At 38.0% G+C, this 24,944-nt stretch overlaps 1 protein-coding gene across 1 annotated transcript in view; it reads left to right on the top strand.

Moving 5' to 3' along the window:
- ZNF438 (zinc finger protein 438) overlaps positions 1-24,446 on the top strand; it is a 29,788-nt gene extending 5,342 nt beyond the window's left edge. The window contains exons 2-3 of the mRNA XM_044678708.1: positions 20,960-22,742; positions 23,733-24,446. Of these exons, the coding sequence (XP_044534643.1) occupies positions 20,960-22,742; positions 23,733-24,351 (2,402 nt within the window). The 3' untranslated portion in view covers positions 24,352-24,446. The remainder of the gene's footprint in view (positions 1-20,959; positions 22,743-23,732) is intronic.
- Positions 24,447-24,944: the final 498 nt, after the last annotated feature.

The raw sequence follows: 24,944 nt of genomic DNA, 5'->3' as shown, positions 1-24,944 counted from the left end.
AGTTTTCTCATTGCCTACTTTAACTCCTTCAATTTCTTTTTCTTATTGCTAAAGCTAATATTTCTAGTACAATATTAAATAATAGTTGTGATAAGGGACATCCTTGCTTCACTCTTGATCTTATTGGAAAAGCTTCTAACTTATCCCATTGCAGATGATATTTGCTGATGGTTTTAGATAGATAACTACTTATTATTTTTAAAAGGCCTTTTTATTCCTATGCTTTCTAGTATTTTTAATAGAAATGAGTGTGTTGTGTTTTATTGAAGGTTTTTTCTATATCTATTGAGATAATCATGTGATCTGTTAGTTTGATTATTGATATGGTGTAATAGGTATAGGCTATAAAAGTTTAAAAGCAGATTTGGGTAAGCATGTTAGGAAAAGCCTTTGCTGGAAGTAATGGACATTCTGAATAGAATGCAAGGGGTAGGAGGAGAGAGCTGAGTAACTGATTGCTTTGCTGTGAGGGGTTCAGAGCAGAAGTATAATCTGCAGTCGCCTTTTGACCTGGGATCTTGGAGAGTGGTGAAGGTTGAAAAGGCAGAAGACATCAATCCTGCAAGTCAACTCTAAGTAGGGAAGTGGCCTGTGAAATGGTGGACAGTTTGCACACATCACTCCCTACCTGGTTACTTTGGATCATCGGCTGTGGAGGAGTTGGTTCCTGGTATCCTGATAACATCTCTGGAACACTTGTGAGACCCCAAATTCAAGCCCTCTTCCTCAGGTCCTTAGCCAAGCTGTCAAAACTGGCAGAAGCCAGGTTGGCTAAGGAACTTTTTTGACTCCAGTCCTAGGTAGTTAGTCATAGCTTCACCTAACCCCCTTTCCAATCCCCTCATATTATAATTAAACTGTTTCCCTATGTGTTTTTAGTACTTTAAAGTCCTCATTGTGTATATGTAATAATCTGAAGCTATTCCAGGCTGGGTGGGGCAGGGTGACAGTCAGGCTTAACTGCCATTTCTGTCAACGGTCATTCCCCTTATAGTTAAACCTGGTTCCCTGGCTTGTAAAGTCTTACCCATTGTTCCTTCCTGTCTCCTATCCACCCCACTGAGCCCACATTTTATATTTAAGTTAACACCCCTGGTTTTCCCCATAATAATGGTCAATTATGCTGATAGTTCTCCTAATATTAAACCAGTCTTTCATTCCTAGTATATATTCAACTTGGTCATAGTAAATAATCCTCCTAAAATGTTGCTGTAGTCTGTTTGCTATTATTTTATTTAAGATTTTTGCATAAATATTCATTAAGAAAATTGGTCTATAATTTTCTTTCTCTATTTTTTAATCTTCCTGGCTTAGGGATCAGCACCATATTTGTCATAAAAAGAATTTGATAAGACTCCTTTGCTTATTTTGCCAAAGAGTTTATATAGTATTGGGATTAATTGTTCTTTGAATGTTTGATAGAATTCACTTCTAAATCCATTCGGTCTTTGGGTTTTTTTCTTGGGAAGTTCATTGATGTCTTGTTCAATTTCTTTTTCTGATGTGGAATTATTTAAGTATTCTATTTCCTCTTCTGTTAATCTGGGAAAGTTATATTTTTGTAAATGTTCTTCCATTTCATCTAGATCATCAGATTGTCATATAATTGGGTAGTTCCTAATAATTGTCTTACTTTCCCCTTCATTGGAGATGAATTCACCCATTTCATTTTTGATCCTGGTAATTTTATTTTTTATTTCCTTTTTAAATCAAGTTAACTAAAGCTCTATCTATTTTATTTGTTTTTTTTTCCTGAAACCAACTCCTAGTCTTATTTAGTAGTTCTCTTTTAATTTTATTAATTTCTCCTTTGATTTTTAGGAATTCCAATTTAGTCTTTAATTGGGGATTTTTAATTTGTTCTTTTTCTAGTTTTTTTTTTCAGCTGTATTCCCAATTTATTGATCTGCTTTGTTTACTGATCTATTTTATTTATAAAAGTATTCAAGGATATAAATTTTCCCCTAAGTACTGCTTTCGCTATATCCCACAAATTTTGATATGTTGTCTCTTCATTGCCATTCTCTTTAATAAAATCATCAATCATTTCTATAATTTGTTCTTTGACCAATCCATTTTTGAAGAATTAGATTATTTTAATTAAATTATTTAAATTTCATTCATTTCCCTTCTTTCTTTTTTATTTTTATATATAATATGTATTATGCGTATATAATATATATTATATTATATTATATATTAATATATATTACTGTTATCACATCATTGGCTCTACTACTTTCTGTTAAGATGTAATTACCTTCATTATCTCTTTTAATCAAATCTATTTTTGCTTTAACTTTGTCTGAGATCATGATTGCTACTTTTGCTTTTTTTTATCTCATTTGAAGCCCCAAAGAATCTGCTCCATTCCTTTCCCTTTACCCTGTGTGTGTCTACCTGCCTCAAATACAAACAACATATCATAGGATTCTGGTTTTTAATCCACTCTGCTATCTGCTTCCATTTTATGGGTGGGTTCATCCCATTTATATTCACAGTCATGATTACCATCTGTATATTCCCTTCCATTTTGTTTTCCTCATTTTAATCATACAACTTTTCCATTTACTCTGTCCCTCCATGAAAGTGTTTTGCTTTTAGTCACACCCCCAGTCCCCCTCCCTTGTAGTATTCCCCTTCCATCATCACACTTCTTATTCCCCTCCTATTATATTCTATAAATATAGAGCCTTTTCATTGCCCCCTCAGTTCTCTCCCCCTTATTCAAAGACCTTCTGCTTCTCTATAGGGTAAGATAGGATTCTATACCCCAATGAGTCTGGCTGTTATTCCCTCTCTGAATCAGTTATGATAAGCCTTGCCTATATTGCCTGTCACCACCCTCATCCTCCCCTCCACTATAATAGTTTTTTTACCTCTTGCCTGTGGTATAATTATGTGGTATAATTTACACCATTTTACTCTTCTCTTCTCATTTCTCTCAGTGTAATATTGTTTTTCAGCCCATGATATTTTTTGCATATCATCTTAAATAGCTTACTACTACATGCTCTATGTATACTACTTCTAACTACTATGATGATAAAAATTTTAAGAGTTACAAATATCATCTTTCCATATAAGAGTATAAACAATTCGACCATATTGAGTTCCTTAAATTTTTTTTCATTATTTACCTTTTTTATGCTTCTCTTGAATTTTGTATTTGGGCATCAGATTTTCTGTTTATGTCTGGTCTTTTCATAAGGAATGCTTGGAAATCTTCATTTTATTAAATGACCATTTTTCCTGCCTAAAACAATATAGTCAGTTTTGATGGGCAAGTGATTCTTGGTTGTAAACACAGTTCCCTTGCCTTCTAGAATATCATATTCCAGCCCTTCCAATCCTTCAATGTAGAAACTGCCAGATCCCGTGTAATCCTGACTGTAGCTCCATGATATTTGAATTGCATCTTTCTGGCTGCTTGCAGCATTTTCTCCTTGGCCTGGGAGTTCTTGAATTTGGCTATAATATTCCTGGGAGTTGTGTTACATAAATAAAGATATATAGATAGATGGAGAGGGAGGGTAATCTAAACTGGATACTACCACTGGTAAATGTGTGACAGCACTGGAGTACAGCTATGTGGCTAGGGCAAGATCAACTGAGGCTTGCCCCTAGCTAGATGATGTGACACCTCCCTCCTTTACAACAGTGCCCAGGCAGGATCCTTCAGGTCAATGGATGGTATCCCTTCAGGTCCCACCTGGGGTTGATTGATAATGGATATTGGGCTCTATTAGCTTTGGTAACGGTTTATCTGACTGCGTATCTCCCTTCCCAGAGAAGTTATGAATAACCACTCTAGGAAGGTACTTGAAAGGCTTTATCTATAATTGGCAAAGAGGGGTATTGGAAATGAATAAAGGAATTGAGAAACCCTGACTACTTTGATGATAATAAACCCTCAGAGCTGTAGGCAGGTAATCGATCCTGGTAGTTAGCTTCTCTGGCTCAGCCTGGCCACAGCCAAACCATAGTAAGCAAGCTGCTGCTTGATGTCTTTCAGCTTCTTCTTTCTGCTAGATGTTATGCCTAAATAGCCTTCAGGTATACCACCCCTTTCCACCTACTTCTTCTTCTCCTGCCCACTTCCCGGATCCCTCCCAGGCCCTGGGAAATCTAGATAACCACAGATGATTTGGTTTCCTAATATCTAGGGGCAGTAGAATCAGAAGAGTGATGGTCTGGGTTGACAATGCTAGTCAGGTACAAGACAGGAGGATCTTGCAAGGTTGAGCCAAGCAAGTCACCAATCCCCACAAGCAGGATCCACAGATTTCCAGTCCAAGGGAAGGAAAGGAACCCCAAGTAAGGTCTGCCAGGGTATTTTATACCCCCCTGGGCCAACTGCTTTCTCCCCTGTCCTCACGGCCCCTGGGAACATTCTAAGATCCAACGGTCCCCACCTGTCAATCAACAGTGCGGACTCCCAACTCCCAGAGTTTCAATATAACAGTTGTCATTTGGGAGCTTATTGGAGGAGGTGATTTGTGGATTCTTTCAATTTCTATTTTACCCTCTTATTTAAGAATACTAGCATAATTTTCTTTGCTAATTTCTTTCATATGATGTCTAGGCTTTTTTATCATGACTTTCAGGTAGTCCAATAATTCTTAGATTATCTCTCCTGGATCTATTTTCTAGGTAGTTTTTTTTTCACTGAAATACTTAATATTTTCTTCTATTTTTTCTTTCTTTTAATTTTGTATATTGTTTCTTGATGTCTCATAAAGTCATTAGCTTCTATTTCCCCAATTCTAATTTTTAAAGACATTTTCTTCCAGGATCTTTTAAACCTTTTCCATTTGCTCAATTCTAATTTTTATGGAACTCTTTTATTCAACAGAATTTTAAAACTCTCTTTTCTAGAAGGTCAATTCTGTTTTCGTTTTTTTTTTTTCTTTAGGAAACTCTTTTCTTCACTGGATTTTTGTCCCTCTTTTTCCATTTGACCAATTTTGCTTTTTAAACTGTTATTCTCTTTTTAAATTACTTTCGTTCCTTTTCCCCAATTTCCTTCCACCTCTCATTTGATTTTTTGAATTCATTTTTGAGCTCTTCCAGTAGCTGAGACCAATTTCCATTTTTCTTTGAAGTTTTTCATGCAGCTGCTTTGAATTCATTGTCCCCTACTGAGTCTGTGTCTTGCTCTTCTTTATTTCCTTGGAAATTTTCTATGGTTAGGCCTTTCTTTTGCTGTTTGCTCATTTTTCCAGTCTTTTGGGGGTAGGTGGGTAGAAGGGTGGTGGCTTTTCTGGCTTGAAAGACTCAGAGTACTATGAGCTATTTTGTCCTGGGGCTAAAGCAATGGTCGGCAACCTTTTTGGCCATGAGAGCCATAAACACGTGCAGAAGGAGGAGGATGAAGGAGGAGGATGGAGGCGGAAGGTGCTGGAATATGGGGCAGGGGCTGAAAGGTCCCCTGGGGCACATCCTGGGGCTCTGCCCGGACTAGCCAGTCGGGAGGTGGAGCCAGATATGGCTCGAGAGCCATACTGCCAACCCCTGGGCTAGAGGCTTTGCTGCAGGCTTGATAGGCCTAGTGCTTTGGACTTTGGGGCCTCACTGTAGACGTGTGCCAGAGCTTGGGACTTCAAGAGGTGGGCATGGGGTGCTCTACTATTGGCTTAGGCAGAGTTCTGGGTTCTCAAAGTTGACTTGTGCTCAGTTTTGGAATCTGTTGCAATAAGTTGGGGGGTAGATGGCCTATACTCCTCTGTCTGCAGTTCTATTTCTGGTTGCCCCTATGCTATGAAAAGAGACCCTCTCTGCCTACCTTTTCAGGCATTTTCCTTAGGAGAGTCACCGTACTCCACCCCCTTGTTGATTCTGTGACTCCGGTTGTTTTGAAGTGCTATTTTAAGGTTGATTTGAAAGCATTCTCAGAGTGATTCCAGCTTCTGCTGCTCCTAAGCTGCCATCTTGGCTTCACTTACCTTATTATTCATAACACTTTAATAAAGGGGGAAAGTTCTGTATCATGAATACATAAAATATATTTGAAATATTTTATCTTTACTCTGTAAGAAATAAAATGGATGGATATGAAAACCACAAGATGACAAACCATAGGTTCTTTTGTTTCTTTAAAATATTAACTGATAAAATGAGTTTGTAAACATTTGTTAAAATAATGTTGTTTGCCCATTCTTTCCTCTCCTTAAAAACAAAGTTATTAATATAATAGAAGTTTGGAGTACAACTTCTGTTTAGTTCAGGCTGATCTCTGAGATCCATCATCTTGTTTTCATAAAGCATCTGCCAAGATAATCTCATGACCGGAAACATGTTGAATGTTCATTTGAAGTCCTGTACCTTGATGATTAGTCCAAGAGGTAAATTCTTGGCCATAAATTTAAGACCTGGCTTTATCCAAAACCCAGATAATTATTAAGTAATCTTTCTGAAGAATAGAGAAATTAAGGAAGCACTAGTTGCTTAAGTACAAATAATGGAAATTGGGGAAGTGATAGAGAAGAATAGAAAAGTTGGGCATGGTCTGACATACTCCCTATACTTAAGAAAAGCAGATTTCAATGATTCAAAGAGATTGATTGGTAAGATGGACTATGGTAAATTCTCAAACAAAGGAATATGAATCCTGCCCTTGAGGAACTTGACATCCTCATAGGAGATATAACATGTGTACATAGAAACATATACCAAATAAACAGTAATTCAATTTCCCAGTGGAAAGACAATTTTGTAAAAAGAAAGTGGAAAATTTTTACAAAGAACTTGATTAGGCAGTCCAAACTTAAACAACATGTATTTTAATACAGATGTGTGTGTAAGAAAAAATGATGAAAATATTTTAGGAAATATGCTTCAAGAGTAAGAAAATTAAGAAGGCACAGGCTTGGAGAGCATACAGTAGGGACACATTTCTAGATCATATTTTCTTTAAAGGATAATAGAAAGTATTGATTTTTGGCAAACATTGAACAGTAATCATGAAAAATGAAATTGTTTATATTCTGGTAGAAAGAAAAATTGTTAGTTTCTAATATAGGATTTATTTTAAAATACCAGTCTCACTAGTCAGACAGTTGTCTTGTTAAAGCAAAGATCCAAATGAATCCCAAATGTAGAAAAAGATTAAAAATAAGATATGGCAAACAATTAAAGTGATTCCAAACTGATATATTTAAATTAGCTATTGTTCCTGAAAAATGGGAAATAGGTAAAAGGGTACATATGCACATCGATACTTACATTTTCTTAAAGAGTTTAACCAGTGTAAATTCTTTGCTACAATAAAAGTAAAAGAACCTAGAAAACTGCTTTGGCAGCAAATACTTGATCTCTTTTCCAAGGAGTGGGATTCAATAGGCAAAGGCAAATCTAGTTTAGAATATAAATTCATTTGTGAAATCATATGGAAAAAGATACTAGAATATTATAAGCATTACCACTTCATAAAATAGTGAGAAATAGGGGAAAAGAAAATAAGTTTAAAGAATGTTTGATGAGACTCCAGTTAAGCCACATCCTCACTGGAATAATTAAGAATTAATCTGAAAGGAGGACAAACTGGGTGAAGGAGGGGGAGAAAAATGAAAAGAATCTGTAATGATTTTTGTGACAACTCTTATTTCCCCATCAATGACAATGGAACCATCCCAGGTAGCCTTGCAACATTAGGAAGGAGAAATTTCACTAAAGAAAAGAAAGGTGGGAAAAGCAGCTGAAGTAGACCAAGTAGAGGACACCAGTTTAGGGATTAATTTCTGTGGTGTCTGAAAAGGGGGAGAGAGCAAACTTTTTAGGGAGTTATTATTAGACCTTACTATTATTGATAAGAGTAATTAAAAAAGTATTGATAACTAACAATACATATGGTTTACTCTTCTTTCTTCTACAAATTCTTTATGAGAATAACCTATACAAATGTAGATGGGGAATATTTTTGACAAAAGCATGAATAGAAATAGGCATTTACAAAGAATATCCTGTGTCATTCCACATGTTTCCATTCATACATTTGACTAAAATGTGAAAAGGATATAAGATCTTACTATGCTTATTGTTTACTATAGAAAAGCATTTGATGAGGAAGAGCAAAATGCCATCTTAAATGCTCTCCTCCAACAGCTTGTTTCCTATCAAAATCATATAGATTCCTTGAAAGTTCTAACAAATATAATCTTGTTCAGTTTTTTGATTATTACTGATCAAGGCATAAAACAAGGAGACATATCTTCACCAATGACATTTACCACTGTCATGGAAGACATTCAACCATAGTCCAATTGGAAGAAATATAAAAATAATTAGTTCCTCTAGATACTCTTATTTATAGGTGGCTTATGTAGATAGCATCAAATCCCTAGAATACTGCTGACTCCTAAGCGCGATTCATAGTCACTCAAAAGTTTAGCTAAACTATTTACACAGGAAAAACCAAGTTAATGAAGTACGTCAGTTGTCCAGTCTATGATTAAGAATTGGAAGGATAAACCTAAAACCAGTCCATAAGTATCTGTTTCTTAGATGTCACAGAGGATGGCAAAGTTGGGGGTGTGGGGATGGGCAGACATAGACAACTAAATTTTGTTTGGAAAACTGCAGTGCTTCTAACAACCCCAAACTTGGTACTAAAACAAAGGCCCATTTAATTAATATCCGGATTCTTTGAGGAATGTTATATGACTGCAAGTCATGGAGTACCAGTCTCCAAAAAACTGAAGTTGAGAAAAGCCCCAATGTAGGACTCTGAATAGGCTACAAAATTCATTACAAATGAAAAATGGTGTGAAAGAAAGCAGTGGTGTCAAAATCATATAGAAATGGATCCCAGCAGATTGCAGATTGAGTTAAAAGAACCACAAGTTAACATTATATTGTATTATATTTTTATTTCTTTGTTAACCAAAAGTACAGGGTCCAGAGTCAGGAAGAATTATCTCCCTGAGTTTAAATTTGGTCTCACTTACTAGCTATATGACCATGGGCAAGTCACTGAACCCTGTTAAAATTGCCTAACATAAGAAATGGCAAACCATTCTAATATCTTTGCTAAGAAATCCCCAAAAGAATCATGAAGAGTCAGACTTGACTGAAAAATGACTAAACAACAATAAACATTTCCTATTGACATTTTAGTCTGTGGGATTACTTGAGAAATAGATTAACAGAAGAGAAAACATGAACTGATAACATAGTGAGAGAAAAGGGTAACCAATGAAAATCTGTGTACTCCCTTTGTAACCATACAGTATCAAGAAAACTAGAAGAAAATTCCCAGCATCCTAGGTAACTGCTTGTAGAGAATTCATAAGATAATTATTGGCAAAGCTAGCAAAAATGAATTGACCACATTATCACAATAGGTTCATTGAAATAACAGTTTTTTTGCCAAGGCAGACAGCTTTTGGATTGAAAAAGTCTGATAGCAGTATTCAATATTGAACTGAATCAAGTCACCAGGCCTAGAGGAAGCACTACAAGGGCATAGTAAGAACCTACAGGTGTGATTGCTAATCTTTTAGGGATCATAGAAAATGGGAAAGGTGCCACACGACCATCAAAGGCAAATGTTGCTCCAGTTTTCAATAAAAAGCAAGAGAAAGGAGTCTGAAAAGCATAGTTTATTGAATTTGATTTTGATTCTTGGAAATATTCTAGAACTTCTAGGATTATCCTATATAAATGAATGGCTTTAAATCTCTAGAAAAGGAAGCAATGATGACAAAGCCCTAGAATTTTTTTTATCAAGAATTATCAAGAATGACAAATCATTGCCAGACTGACCTCATTTTATTTTTTGACAGTTCTTAGGCTACTAGAAAAAGAGATGGTTATAAATATAACTTCCCTAGATTTCAGCAAAGTATTTCACAAAGATACTTATGCTAATTTTGTGGACAGGTTGGGAAGATGTACACTAGATAACAGTACAATTAAATGTTTGGTGGGGGCCGAGTCAAGATGACCACTTAAAAGCAGCAAAAGTCCAGACCTCTGTTAAAACTCTTCTACACCAATCAAAAACAAAGTGCTTTGAGGGGACAGAAAACCAAATCTAACAACAGGACAGAGCTGGGGGACCCTCCTGCTCAATTCAACTTAAAAGGTATGCAAAGAAGGCTGAATTTTTGGGTTTAAGGAAAAGAAAGAAGGAAGGTCCCAGGACCCCTTCCCCATGCACTGTGCTGAGTCTCCGGTGCTTGCTGAAATCTCTGGGCAAGTGCTCAAGCCCTGAGGGAGTGCCCTGCTGCCACAGCTGTGCCAGGCTCAGGACTATACCCACAGCTGGCAAGGAAGCAGCTGGAGGAGAGGCAAGGAGGGGAGGGCAGCCTAATCACAGCCACCACTCTCCATCTCGGGCCTCTACTTCTCCAGGTTTTGGCCTCAGAACACATCCAGCTCCACAGATCAGCTCTTCCCCTGCTTAATCTTGTCTATCAATAGGGAAGATAAGAAGCCTTCAGAAGGCTGGGAAGCTCAGTCTCCAACACCCCTCCTCCACCAACTGCGCTAAGATTCTGCTGACTCGGATCCCAGGGCAAAGGCTGCAACCCCTACAGAATACCTCGAAAATAGGGCGGGAAGCCCAGATCCCTTCAGCCTCCACACTTTCACCTTTACCTTCAGCTTTTGCTGCCAGCTGGGGAAGATCTGACTTTAGGGCTCATTAATACTCCAGCAGCCTAATCTAGTTAATCAGTAGAGCAGAGAAGAAGCCACTTCAGGATAGAATAGCCCAAACCCATAGGTCCAGTCAGAGAGTCAAGATTACAGCCAATGATGGGGGAAAGAAGGAAAAAAATATGAGAAAATATGAGTAAACAACAGAAAAAGAAAAAAGAAATTACATCAACAGCTTCTATCCAGGTAGTGAAGAAAGAGCAAACAGAACAGAGGAGGGCCAAGGAACACCAAGAAAAAGTACAGAAACTCCAGTGAATTGGACTCAGGCTTTGGAAGAACTAAAAACACAATTCAAAAAACAATTAAGAGAGCCTGAAAACAATTAGGGAAAGAACTTAAAAAGTAAAATAAATCATCTGAAAACAGAGGCACATGAACTAAAACAACAAAATAGTGTCTTGAAAGCCAGAATTGACCAGCTTGAAAACGAGGCAAAGAAAGTGAAAGATGGCCTACTGAGAAAAACAGACCAGAAGGAGAAGGATGACCAAAAAGGCAGGGATGAAATTCTGTCTTTAAAAATTAGAATCCAACAACTAGAAGCAAATGACTTCACAACGCAGCAAGAGTCTATGAAACAAAATCAAAATAATGAAAAAATTGAGTAAAATATGAAATACTTCATTGATAAAACTACAGACCTGGAAAATATATCCAGAAGAACCAATTTAAGAATTATTAGACTACTGGAAAATCATGACAAAAGAAAAATCCTGGACATCATTCTACAGAAAATCATTCAAGAAAACTGTCCTGATATTCTTGAACAAGAGGGTAAAGTAGAGATTGAAAGAATCCATAGATCACCTCCTGCATTTAATCCCAGTTGACAATGCCCAGGAATGTTATAGTGAAATTTAAGAACTACCAGACCAGACCAAGGAAAAGATACTACAAACTGCTAATAAGAAATCATTTGGATATCATGGAACCACAGTTAGATTAACACTGGACCTGGCTGCATCCAAACTGAAGGAATGGAAGACATATAATATGATAGTCTGGAAAGCAAGGGAACTGGGTCTACAACCAAGAATCAACTACCCAGCAAAACTGACTATATTCTTGCAGGGGAAAGTATAGTCATTTAATAAAATAGAAGATTTCAAGCATTCCTAAAGAAAAGACCTGACTTAAACAGAAAATTTGATGCCCAAATACAGAACTCAAGAGCATCACCAAAAGTTAATTAAGAAAGGGAAACAAACAAACAAACAAACAAACAAACCCTTTTTATAAGGTACTCAATAAATTAAAATGATTTGTATTCCTTTAAGAAAAGATGATATTGGTAACTCTTAAAAATTGTTATTATCAGGATAGCTAGAAGTGTGTGTGTGTGTGTGTGTGTGTGTGTGTGTGTGTAAACAAACTAGGGTTAAAAAAAGAGGATAATAAGAGAAATAAAATGGGGTAATTTTATATTTCATAAAGAAGTACATGGGGGGGGAGGGGGAGAAGACCAATACAATGGAAGGGTGAAAGAGGTTGGAGAAAGTCTCCAAGAAAATGTAATCATTACAGTGGGAAGGGTCAGAAAGGTTCAAATGGAAGGAAAACCTCCAACTCCAAATTCAGGCATCATCATCATCATCATCATCATCATCATCATCATCATCATCATCATCATCACCATCATCACTATCTATCTTTTTTCCTAGCCCAGGAAAGTATTTTGCTGGGTGACCTAACCTAATAGCATACAATGCAGAGTACTGAATGAGAGCCAAAAGACCTAAACTCTAGGCTTGAGTGCCATGGCCTATGTGTCCTTTGGGGGAAAAAAGAAACCCTTCTTTTTCCTAGACTCAGTTTCCTCATTTATGTATGAGTGAAGCTTGCCTGTATCATGCATTAAGTTAATAAATTAAATCAAAGAATAAAGCAAGTGTAAACAAGAAAAAAAAGAAAGAAGAGGGTATGTATAAGACATATTACAAAAGTGAAATCAACACACCTTGGCAAAATATTGGGGGAAGGATTAGTCAGAAAAAAAAAGATGGGGATGACACATAAGTTGTAACCCTGGTACTTCTGCAATAATCACCAATCTTATTGCCATCATTCTAATCAAGATATTCATTACCTCATGTACCAACCATACACACATCTCATTTCCTTTTCCCTAGTCTTTCTTTTCCCTTACATCTTGCATATTTGCTGCTAGTTATAAGGGGGAAAAGAGAGTTTTTGGTTGAATATATTAAAAAGTTAGGTTGCCAGGGAATTGAATAATTATCAATCCCCAATTAAAGGATAACCTCAAGTCAAAATGACTTTTATGGAAGTTTGTTTACAAAATATAAGAGAGAGTGGAAGTAGAGAGATGAGAAGAAGGTAGAATAAGAGATTTGTATTCAAGTCTGGGCTTTACTCCAGCAGGGCTCCGGAGGCCCAGCCAGAGCCTAAAGGTCAGTTAACAAGGGTTTTAACCACAAGGGCTTCTCCCAATTAAGGGAGCCTCCCAGAGGCTAGTACCTCCTTCGAGGTTAAAGGAGTCAGCCTTCTTCACTCACCATGGATGAAATTTAAGAGCAGTCCCACCAAGGTCTCAGGGACCCAGGTCCAGAGCTCCTCCACGTCCAAGCAAGAACTAGAAGAGATCCTTCAGGTCCCATTCATGAACCAGAAGAGAGCCCTCAGCTCACACGACTCTCTTTTTAAAGGGGCCTCTTTTGCTTTCGTTCCTGTGCCTTCCTCTTAGTTTACATGTCACAATCAGGAGGCAGTCAGTAAATTCTGATTTGTCACTCACTCTAGCACACGTGGGTTACAGACCACCCAACTTGTAAGTTAAATGGAGATGTTTTCATCTTTGGTGATTAAATCTAAAGATGGGAAGGGTAGTTTTAATCTCATTATATCACATAGTTTAATTTACTAAAACACTGCTTCTAACTAAAACTAAAGTTTCTTACTAAAACATCACTCTTCTGAAAAACAAAACAAAACTATTTACAAGTTCCTGCTAGTTACTGTATCAGATCTAAACTTCATTTCATAATTAAAAGCTTTGTGGTATAAAGCATAGCATGCTGAGCCTAAGATGAGAAGGCCTGAATTCAAATTTAGCCTCATATACTTGCTAGCTGTGTTACCCTGGGAAAGTCACTTACCCATTATCTGTCTCCTTTTCCTCATTTGTAAAATACTATGATAGTACCTACTTCCCAGGGTTGTTGTGAGGATAAAATAAGATAGTATTTGTAAAGCACTTAGCAAACTTTCAAGTGCTTTATCAATATTGTTGTCATTAGTAGAAGTATTTGCCAAATTTATTCTCCATATTGCTCTAATCTGGTCAGATTCCTTACTGTCTCTCACAGATCCTGTAATGTCCTCCCCTTTCCTCAGTCAACCCTACTCATCCTTCCTTATCCAGCCAATGTCTTTCAATAAGCTTTCACCAAAATTATTACAAATTCTATTTACTTTTGCCTTCTCTAAACTTTTATTCTTCTTAAAATCTACATTGTTCTATGTAGTACTCCATATATGGTCTTCAACTATTTTCTGATTTGTATATATCCTCCCTAATAAATTGTTAGTTCTTAGAGCCAGGGGCCTTACTTTAGTAATTTTTGTATCCTCTAGAGCAGAGATGGGCAAACTATGGCCTATGGGTCAGATGCGGCCCCCTGAAATGTTCTATCCAGTCGCCAGACATTATTCCTGATCTGACAAATACAATGAGTAGGATACAGTACAATGAAACTTCAAAAGAGTTGCCTTAGAAACAGGCTGACAGATGAGCATTTCCTTTCCTTTGGCCCCCTTTTCAACAAGTTTGCCCATCACTGGTCTAGAGCTCTTATAACAATACATGATAAAGTGAAAAGGACACTGACTCTGGAGTTAGCGGAACTGGGGTCAAGTCCTATCTCTTATCCTCACTACACCTTTTTGGCTTTGTTCATGTCACATTTCAATTTCATTCATCTCTAATATGAGAAAGAATATGGAAATATATGACATGAGATGCTCTAAGTTTACCAGAGCCTGATCTATGACCAAACATAGTCATTGTCTATGAATTTCCAACTGGCTCTGACCTTTAAAAACAACGTGTTCATTTTTGCTCCTAATTTTACATTAGAGAAAACTGGTCATAATGGTGAAACAACTTGCCCAAGTTCATATGTCCTGAAACTAAATCAGTACTTTTACCACAACATGAGACCTTTGTTGGGCCTAAGGAGATAGAACAAAAGGGTATTTTAAATAACATACAATTAATATACAATAAACAGAATATTTTAATGAATGTATTAAGTATGGATTTGAACTCTCTGACCCTCAATTTACTGAAATAGAGAAAATGAATTTTTGGTTATGTAAAGTTTTATGGTACCATACAAAATAGTCCCCACAATGCAAAGCAAGTTAGGTAAAATTTTCCATTGTTCATTCACTTTGTACAACAAATTTTAATGCCAAAAATCTTCATGGTACATATTTGGCACAAATGGTACATTTTAAAAAGAAAACACAAAATCTCTGAAGGGCAAAAAGACACAGGTTATACAATTTTCCAATGCAGGAGAACAATTTTGGATTCTACCTAGAATGCACACCTATCCTATAGAAGGGCTTCATCTTTGAAAAAAGCACCCTGTAACAAGAGTATATCTAAATATATTTTTGTTTTGCCTTGTTTTTTATTCAAGGGTATTTACTCCTTTTCACTACTCTATGGTCCAGTTAAGCTGATCACCTTAACCTGCCCCCCCATGCTACTTCATCTCCTCTCTCCAGACCTTTGCACAGTCTTTCCTTCACATATGTAAGGCACTTCACCTCTTGTGGAGACCCCAAAACTCTTTGTTTCCTTTAAAGCTGAGTCATCTCTCACATGAGGCTTTTTCTTTTTTCTTTTTTTTAAAAATTTTAAAACCCTTACCTTCCATCTTGGAGTCAATACTGTGTATTGGCTCGAAGGCAGAAGAGTGGAAAGGGATAGGCAATGGGGGTTAAATGACTTGCCCAGAGTCACATGACTGGGAAGTATCTGAGGTCAGATTTGAATCCAGGACCTCCCGTCTCTAGGCCTGGCTCTCCATCCACAGAGCCACCCAGTTGCCCCCTTATGAGGCTTTTTCTGATACTCTGGTTTACTCCCAGTCACTATAATCAACTTGTGTTTATTTTGTGCTGCCATCAATACAAAGACATTCTTTAAAAAAAAAAAAAAAAAAAAAAAAAAAAAAAAAAAACTCTTATCTTCAGTCAATACTATGTATTGGTTCCAAGGCAGAAGAGTGATAAGGGGTAGGGAATAGGGGATAAATGACTTGCCCAGGGTCACACAGCTGGGAAGTGTCTAAGGCCAAATTTGAACCTAGGACCTCCCATCTCTAGGTCTGGCTCTCAATCCACTGAGCCACCCAGCTGCCCCATACAAGGACATTCTTAAAGTCTCTCTGAAGAACTTTGATATCAATTGTGAGACAAGGGAGTCATTGCCACAGGATTCTCCGGCATGGGATAACCATCTCAAAGAAGACATTGTGCTCTATCAGCAAAGCAAAAAAAAAATAGTGGTTCACATGAAATGGACAGATTTAGAGACATGTCCATTCCAAATGTTCATATTGACTATTCGTGTCCAACCTGTGGTAGAACCTTCTGATATCAAATTGGTCTGATAAGCCCCATTTGAACACACTATAAATTGACCCTAATATTGTGGTGTCATTTTGGTCCTATTTGAGTACAAAGGACAACAGTGAAAAATGTTTCTCCCATACATAGGTTTTGATGATGGAAACATTCCATTTTTTCCCCCTCTGTATCCCCAGTCTCTAATATAACTGCCAGCACATAGTAGAGAAAGACTTATTAAATGCAAGTTCACTGATAAAAAAAAATTTTTTAACATAAATGTTTGGGGGTTGGTTAAGTAACAGTACCCCCCCCAAAAGTCACTAATAGCTTGGAAAGAACTTTCTAGTGAAAGGCCCAATGAAACTCTAATTAGTCCTTTGCAGCTCAGCCTTTTTCTGTTGTTGTTTTAAGGTTGAACATAAAGGCAGAAATGGCATAAAGCTTACCCTTTTGAAGTATGAAATTTGTAAAGCTAGGAGGGATAGTTCAAATATTGCATTAAGGAGTAGGAATCCAATAATTGCTTAGGATAACATGTTAGACCAATTGTAACATGAAATTTAATAGGGGGTTAATGTAAGGTCTTACATTTGAGTTGAAAATTTAACTTCAAAAGGAGGAGGCATGGATAGGTAGCAATTTATCTGAAAAAGGCCTGTGGGTTTTAGTAGACTGCTGGCTCAGTTTGAGCCAACAATATGCTCTGGCAGTTCAGAAAGTTTATGTGATGATCTTAGGCTGTATTCAGAGAAGCAAAATGTCAAGAAATAAGTAGTCAAGAGTCCAGCTGTGCTTCGCCTTGACAAAGTGACATGTGGAATATTGTGTTCAGTTCTGGATGCCACATTTTAGAAAGAATGTTGTTCTTTCAGAGAATAAATATGAGAGATGATGGGCCTTGAGAAGATATCATATGAGGATTTGTCAGAAGAACTAGGGATGTTTGGAGTGGAAAAGAGAAGGCTTAAGGGGTGACTTCTTCAAATAAATGAGGAGTTTTCACAGAGAAGAGGGACTGGATTTATTTGTTCTGTTTAGACCCTGGGTAGCAATGAATAGAAGATTTAGCCCTAAGGGAAAAACTTCCTGACAAAAAGAACTTTTTAAAATTAGAATGAGGCTGTCCCAGGAGGTTTCCCTAGAAACCCCTTTCTGGGAAAGATTTTCAATCAAAGGCTGGATGGCTGTAATCAGTTATGCAGTAGAAGAAACAATTAATTAAGATTGGATTGGGTCAGGAGACCAGCCCTCAGGAGGCCTTCTGTGGTCTCTTTCAAAATTCTGTGTCACTTTTTTGGGCAACCTGGTTTTTCCCTAGAAATGATACAAAACATTTCCATTTTCATGGTTTCATAACAGCAGTGTGCCCAGATTGCTGTTGTAGGTAGCAGTCAGTATGAGGGAAAAGTCTGGATCTCTCAAAAGAAGTAGAGAAATCACTTTCGGCTTTTTTTGTCTTTCTGGGAACGCAGATCATTTCACCTGATTTACCATAACTTCTGGGATTGTTCAGGTCATTAATCTGCTTGGTCAGAAAACATGGCCTTGTGGTCCTATGAATTCCCCTCAAAGCAACCCAGTCTCATTTTTTAAATTATAAGAACTTGGGGCAGCTGGGTAGCTCAGTGGATTGAGAATCAGGCCTAGAGACGGGAGGTCCTGGGTTCAAATCCGGCCTCAGACACTTCCCAGCTGTGTGACCCTGAGCAAGTCACTTGACCCCCATTGCCCACCCTTACCACTCTTCCACCAAGGAGCCAATACACAGAAGTTAAGGGTTTAAAAATGTAAAAAAAAAAAAAATTATAAGAACTTTCTCTCCTGAAGTTCTGTTTTGTCTCACGCAGGTCTTAAATACCCACTTCTTCCCCATATCCCACATATTTGATTCTGGAAATCCAAAGTGGCCACTTTGTATATCATGAGTTCGGTGTTACTCATTGCACCTAGCAACTTGAGATAGTCCAGACGATCCAGTATTTCAGCTAAATATAGCAGCGTCCTCTATATAGAGACTGTGACAGATGTCCCTAGCCTACTTAACACTCCATTTATCAAACTGTAGAATGAAATAGGTGAACGCTTCAGTCCAAAAAGAAAGGCATTGAACTTGTACACTTCGTCCAGAGTTACAAATATAGATTAAATTCCTCATCCAAGATCATTTCCTTCATGTAAGGATTTTTGACAAGAAACTACTTACTAATTCTGGTTTCCACCCCGGGGAGGAATCGGATTGTGGATCCACAAGCCTCTAATTCCAGAATGAGTCTTTGCCTGTATTTTTTTTTCTCTTCATAAGATTAGGCTAAGGAAGGGACCTGTTAGAATAGCCAAAGCTCACATGTATTTCCATGACCATCCTGAGATACAGTTAGTACAATACTATCTCCATTTTACATATGAGAAATTGAGACTCAGAAAAACTAAGTGATTTAGCCAAATTCACATTGTTAGTGATTAGGAAAGACCAGCGATGGGCAAACTACAGCCCGCGGGCCAGATGCGGCCCCCTGACATGTTCTATCCAACCATGCGACATTATTTCTCATCTGAGGAATACATTGTGTAGGATACAATACAATTAAACTTAGAAAGAGTTGCCTTAGAAACAGACTGACAGATGAGCATTTCCTTTCCTTTGGCCCCCTCTTTAAAAAGTTTGCCCATCGAAGAAATCTTTATAACAAAAAACTCTGACAGGGGTCTAATTACCCAAATATACAAGGAGCTAAATCAATTGTATAAAAAAATCAAGCCATTCCCCAATAGATAAATGGGCAAGAGACATGAATAGGCAATTTTCAGGTAAAGAAATCAAAAGTATCAATAAGCACATGAGAAAGTGTTCTAAATCTCTAATAATTAGAGAAATGCAAATCAAAACAACTCTGAGGTATCACCTCACACCTAGCAGATTGGCTAAAATGAAAGAAGGGGAAAGTAATGAATGCTGGAGGGGATGTGGCAAAATTGGGACATTAATGCATTGCTGGTGGAGTTGTGAACTGATCCAACCATTCTGGATGGCAATTTGGAGCTATACTCAAAGGGCTATAAAAGAATGCCTGCCCTTTGATCCAGCCATACCATTGTTGAGTTTGTAGCCCCAAAGAGATCATAAATAAACAGACTTGTACAAAAATATTTATAGCTGCACTATTTGTGTGACAAAAAACTAGAAAAGGAGGGTATGTCCTTCAATTGGGGAATGGCTGAACAAATTGTGGTATATGCTGGTGATGGAATACTATTGTGCTAAAAGGAATAATAAACTGGAGGAATTCCAGGTGAACTGGAAAGACCTCCAGGAATTGATGCAGAGCAAAAGGAGCAGAGCCAGAAGAACACTGTACACAGAGACTGATACACTGTGGTAAAATCGAATGTAATGGATTTCTGTACTAGCAGCAATGCAACGACCCAAGACAATTCTGAGGGATTTATGGTAAAGATGCTACCCACATTCAGAGGAAGGACTGCAGGAGAGGAAACACAGAAGAAAAACAACTGCTTGCACACATGGGTTGAGGCAGACATGATTGGGGATGTAGACTAGAAACAACCACACCAATGCAACTATCAATAATATGTAAATAAGTCTTGATTGATCCCATGTTAAAACCAGTGGAAATGTGCATTGGATATGGGGGCTGGGGTGGTGAAGGGTAAAGTAAAAACAAGAATCATGTAACCATGGAAAATTTTTCTAAAAAAATAAAATATTTAAATTAAAAGAAAAACGTTTGCCCATCACTGGGAAAGACAGTTCAGAACTAGAGGCCAGTCTTTTCCTGTGGACAATGCTGCCTTCCTGTAAGGAGACTAGAAACTAGTTGCTACATAGCCCTGTAAATCTTAAAGAGTTTGTGTATTTTAATTGTATGAGCTAGAGAATGTTTTCTTTCTTTATATATTGTTTAGTATTTTGTGACATTTTAAAATGGTGATAGGGTTGGGGGGGTCCACATGAGCTTTTTAAAATGCTAGTGGTTTAATTGCAAAAGCATACAGAAACAGTTTGAAAAGTGTCAAGAGAAATTCACAAGTCATATGGGGAAATAGAAACAAGGCCAGCTTTCAACCTGGAATTCTTCCACTGTGCAAACAAATTGTGTTGCCATTGTGCCAAGTGGTATGACCTTGAATGGAGCAAAGGATGAATGTTCCTTCAGAGTATGACAGTCCATTTTATCCTGTTGCACACTGGTGGCTATTGCATATGTGGTACGGTTTCATATTTTACTGTGTTCAATCTTTTTTGGAAAGTACAATTAAGTGAAGACACAGTGAATACAGTGTGCTCTTTGTAGGTCATGAAGAATATTTATAAAAGGTTTGGGCTAGGTAATGGGTGCTTGCATAGTGTATCTTTGCAAAGCCAACTGTTTAAGGAAGGAAACAAACATTTATTAACTTAACTTACATTACTTCACTTACTGTGTGCTAAGCACTGTGCTTTAATTCCCAGTCCTACCTTAAAACTAGTTTGAACATTGAAACCTCAACCCTGAGGAATTCTGTTTGAGAAAGAAATGTGAAGGCAAGGATCAGACACTTCTTTGAATCTATTTACCTTCTCATTTTAATTTTTTTCCTTTGATTTGCTTTTAATGTGCTTATTTGAACTGTTGACATTTGGATAAATGTATTACAATAACCTCTTATTTGGCATTTTGTATTATCATTGCAGATGAACCCAAAATCTCTCTCTGGATAACACAGCCTGGGAAAAGTTTACAGAATAAAATTCAGTTTAGGACTATTGCCCCCAAAATTACACCTAATGTCCTAACATCCCCACTACTGCCCTATCACTCACCATCACTCACTGATCAAGTTCAACCCACATCCTCAGCAAATTCTAGGCCTCTGGTAATGCCACCACAAAACTATGCCCTGATGCAAGTTGCTGGGCAGGAGGGAACCTTCTCTCTGGTTGCTTTGCCCCATGTTACCCCAGCAGTGACAACCCAGCCTGTCCAGAAGCCAAAAACTTCATTGCCCCAAAACCTTAAATTGCCTATTCCTCGGTACCAACCTGCAAGAAATAAGAAGCTATCAGAAGTGGAAACTCTCCCCAACTCTTCTGTGAGTGTCATTAGGAAGGTTCCAACCAACACACAAACATGCGCCCAGCCATCACCATTAGTAGCCAGCCGTTCTGAACTTCCCACTCCCATTGATCCATCTGAACATGTGATATTAATAGACCAGGTGCCAGCTGAAATCACAGTGACTGCTTTGCTCAATGAAAGCAGCCGTTTAGAATCCGGACCTGAGGCAGGTGATACCGTTGTGATTCCAAAACCGTGGGGACCAGAGGAACCTTCGGCTGAGCTGGGTAATGCAGTGAAAACCAATTTAGATACAAAGACAATAGCCAGTAAACCTGCCCTTGGTGGTGAAGAAATCAAGGAAACAGTAGCTGATTCTGCAAAAGCCATTACTGTTCTGTCCCCAGCAATTTTTGGCAATGCAGTCCAGCTGATTCCTCCAGCACCTAAAGGGAAACTTCCAATCTTACCTTATTCAAGAATGAAAACAGCAATGTTCTGTAAAACCAAGCCAAGCTCTGGCATTGTGGGGCCTGCTTCTCTATGGCATAGGTCTGACAAAGTCACATCATTTGCAAAAACCTTCAGTGTGTCCACCAGGACCTCGGAGAAGCTCTTTGCCGTTTCCCTCACCCAAGTGTCTAAGCCGGGTGTCTGTGAAGATGCCTTTTGCTCAGCCACAAAGGTGGAAATTGACAACAAAATGAAATTGAATGGTGGGGCAGCCAAGAGAAGAGGGCGAAGACGGAAGATCCCGGATGACATTTTGGCTTTTCGGAGAAAGTGTGTCCTTGACCCACAGGAGCTCAGAGACAGAAAACCTGGGACTGTGAAAAAGTACCGGAGCATCATGCCCAAGCCTGCCGTTGTCATGCAAACAGTGGCTCCACTGACCTCCCCGGCACCTCTGATACAAACTAAATCTCCCGACTGCCTGGACCAAGACGTCTTGTTAAATAATTCCCTTCCACGTAAGTGTCTCAGCTCGAAACAGAGTGATAGTGCTTCCACTAAACCCGGGAGCGGGTGCAAGAATGGCTTTTCTGCTACAAAAAAATCTTGGCACAGATGCCACATCTGCAACCACCACTTTCAATTTAAACACCATCTTCAAGACCATATGAACACACACACCAACAGACGGCCATACAGTTGCCGGATCTGCCGTAAGGCGTATGTGCACTCTGGAAGTCTCAGCACCCACATGAAGCTTCAACACAGTGAGAATCGCCTCAAGAAGCTCATGTACTGTGAATTCTGTGCCAAAGTGTTTGGTCACATAAGGGTCTATTTTGGACACCTGAAAGAAGTGCATAGGGTTGTGATCAGCACCGAACCTTCCACCAGCGAATTGCCACAGGGAAAAGGGCCAAAGAACAGAGACATAGGTATAAAAGGAGCAGAAGAATCAGTTGAGAGGTGAGTGCTGGTGGAATTGTTACATGGGAAAGAAATTCTATTGTTATTTGGGGCCTGGAGTGAGTGTTAACATTATTTATGTCCATTTTGGGCTTTTAGGTTTCATAAGTTATTTGGTCCCCCCTTCCTTATATAAGATTTATTATTTTTTTATTCTTAATGAGTGATGAATTATAATCAATCTAATCCTAATAAATCAAAGCAAAAGTCCCATTCTGGGACATTCTTCAAAAATAAATGTAGAGGGGGCAGCTAAGTAGCTCAGCGGATTGAGAGACAGGCTGAGATATGGGAGGTCCTGGCTTTAAATCTGGCCTCAGATACGTCCTAGCTGTATAACCCTGGACAAGTCACTTAACCCCCATGGTCCAACCCTCATTGCTTTTCTGTCTTGGACCCAGTATGCAATATTGTTTCCAAGATGGAAGGTAAAGGTTAAAAAATAAAGATAATAAACAGAGTCATGGATTTTGAAAGCTTGGAAGCAACTCATTTTATGGATAAGTAAAAGGAGTCTCAAAGTTTCATAGGTTCACATAGTCAAGGTTACATTGTCCTTCATGACAGAGCCATGAATTGAGCTAAATATCTTTACTCTCAGGACAGTACTTATTTGACTAGAATTCCCTGCCTCCACTTTCTAATGTACTAGATTATTGACTGGAAATAAAAATAGCATAAATTGCTCCCCTGGAAGGACAGATATTTAGGAGGTGTGACTTTACTAAGTGGCCCCTAATGACTTAAGAAAGTTAGTGCATCCAGCCAGAGGTGATTGGCATTCTTGCTGGGTATGAGCAGGATTTCTCTTTGACTAAACTCACATTCTCTACTGTGCCCATGCTGGTTACTTTTTCATTCATCCTCCCCATCAGCTAATGTGTTTGGGACATATGCAGGGTAGGTGGCACTGTTTGAGGAATCAGATTGGTAATTCTCAGCCTACTTTACTAGTAGCTCTCACACAACCTCTGCTTTTTCTATTTTTAGAGAAAATAGATCAGATATCGAGGAGAACCTCTTTCCAGGACAAGCCAATGAAGTCAAATTGGACATCAAATGTGGCCGCTGTCAGGTCACTGCTCAGTCTTTCTCTGAGATGAAGTTTCATTTATTATATGTTCATGGAGAGGACATTCAAGGAAAACTGAAGGAAGGAATCTTACCAGGCAGCAAAGGAACCCAGGAAGAAGTGGTGAAGCGAGCTGCTCATTACTGGAAACAGCACAGTGAGAGGAGAAATCTGGCGAAGAGAGACAATTTGGAGGAGGAATTGTATACATTTCCCATACAGCTCAAAAGGGAAATTTACCTTCTCCATCAGAAAAACTTGGACATATTAACCAAGAGTGAGGAAGCTCCATTGGAAGCCAGTGAATCAGGAAAGCCTCTACCAAGCCCAGACTGTGGCACACCATACAAGATTCAGGTTTGGTCTAATCTGGGCTTTAACTGTCTGCTTTGTAAGCAGACACTTGGAAGTAAAGAAGAACTTTTTCTACATTGGGAACAGCAGCACAATTGTGAAGACCCTTCTGTACTCTGGGCTCTTCTAAATGCATTGTCTTCACAGGGAGTAATTGAACTTTCTAACGAGGCTGAAAAATGAAACACTGAGGCAGAAAACACAATCACAAGAAGTTTTTGTTCTGCCCTTCCCAACAGAATTTAATATATACCTGTGTCTCTTAATTATAAATTTAAACAAATTTGGGCTACACAAAATGTTCTTTCTTTTTGTTTTTCATGAGTAATGGCAAAATTTATACAATTTTGTTTCCTTCTGAAGAATATAAGAAACTCAGCACAGAATTTTTTGATTTGTATGAGGACTTGTAAAATATCACTTATTAACTGAGAAAGCTTTTAACTCTTTATCAGAATAAGTAGAAAGACCAGATTGTGGATACTAAAATCAAGATTATAAGATCTGCTGAAAACATACTGTGCAGTATGACCATGTAGATATTTGTACCATTTTTGTGTAATAGCACACAAATGCCTTCTATTAGTATAGGTTGACAAATCTGATAACTTCCTAGACTGAAAACATAATTTCAGTCTCAAAAGTAGTACCAGGTTTAATGGTAATGAATGTTGATATGTATTAAATCCTTGACTTTATTTGAATATATTTTAGAGAATGTATTTAATAAGATTATCATTTGCCCTAATTTAAATTCCATGCATCCAGTCCTTCAA

This window comes from Gracilinanus agilis, chromosome 5, assembly GCF_016433145.1.
Source record: "Gracilinanus agilis isolate LMUSP501 chromosome 5, AgileGrace, whole genome shotgun sequence".
Classification (NCBI taxonomy): domain Eukaryota; kingdom Metazoa; phylum Chordata; class Mammalia; order Didelphimorphia; family Didelphidae; genus Gracilinanus; species Gracilinanus agilis.
Note: the sequence above shows the minus strand (reverse complement) of the source record. Positions and strands in the feature narration are given on the sequence as shown.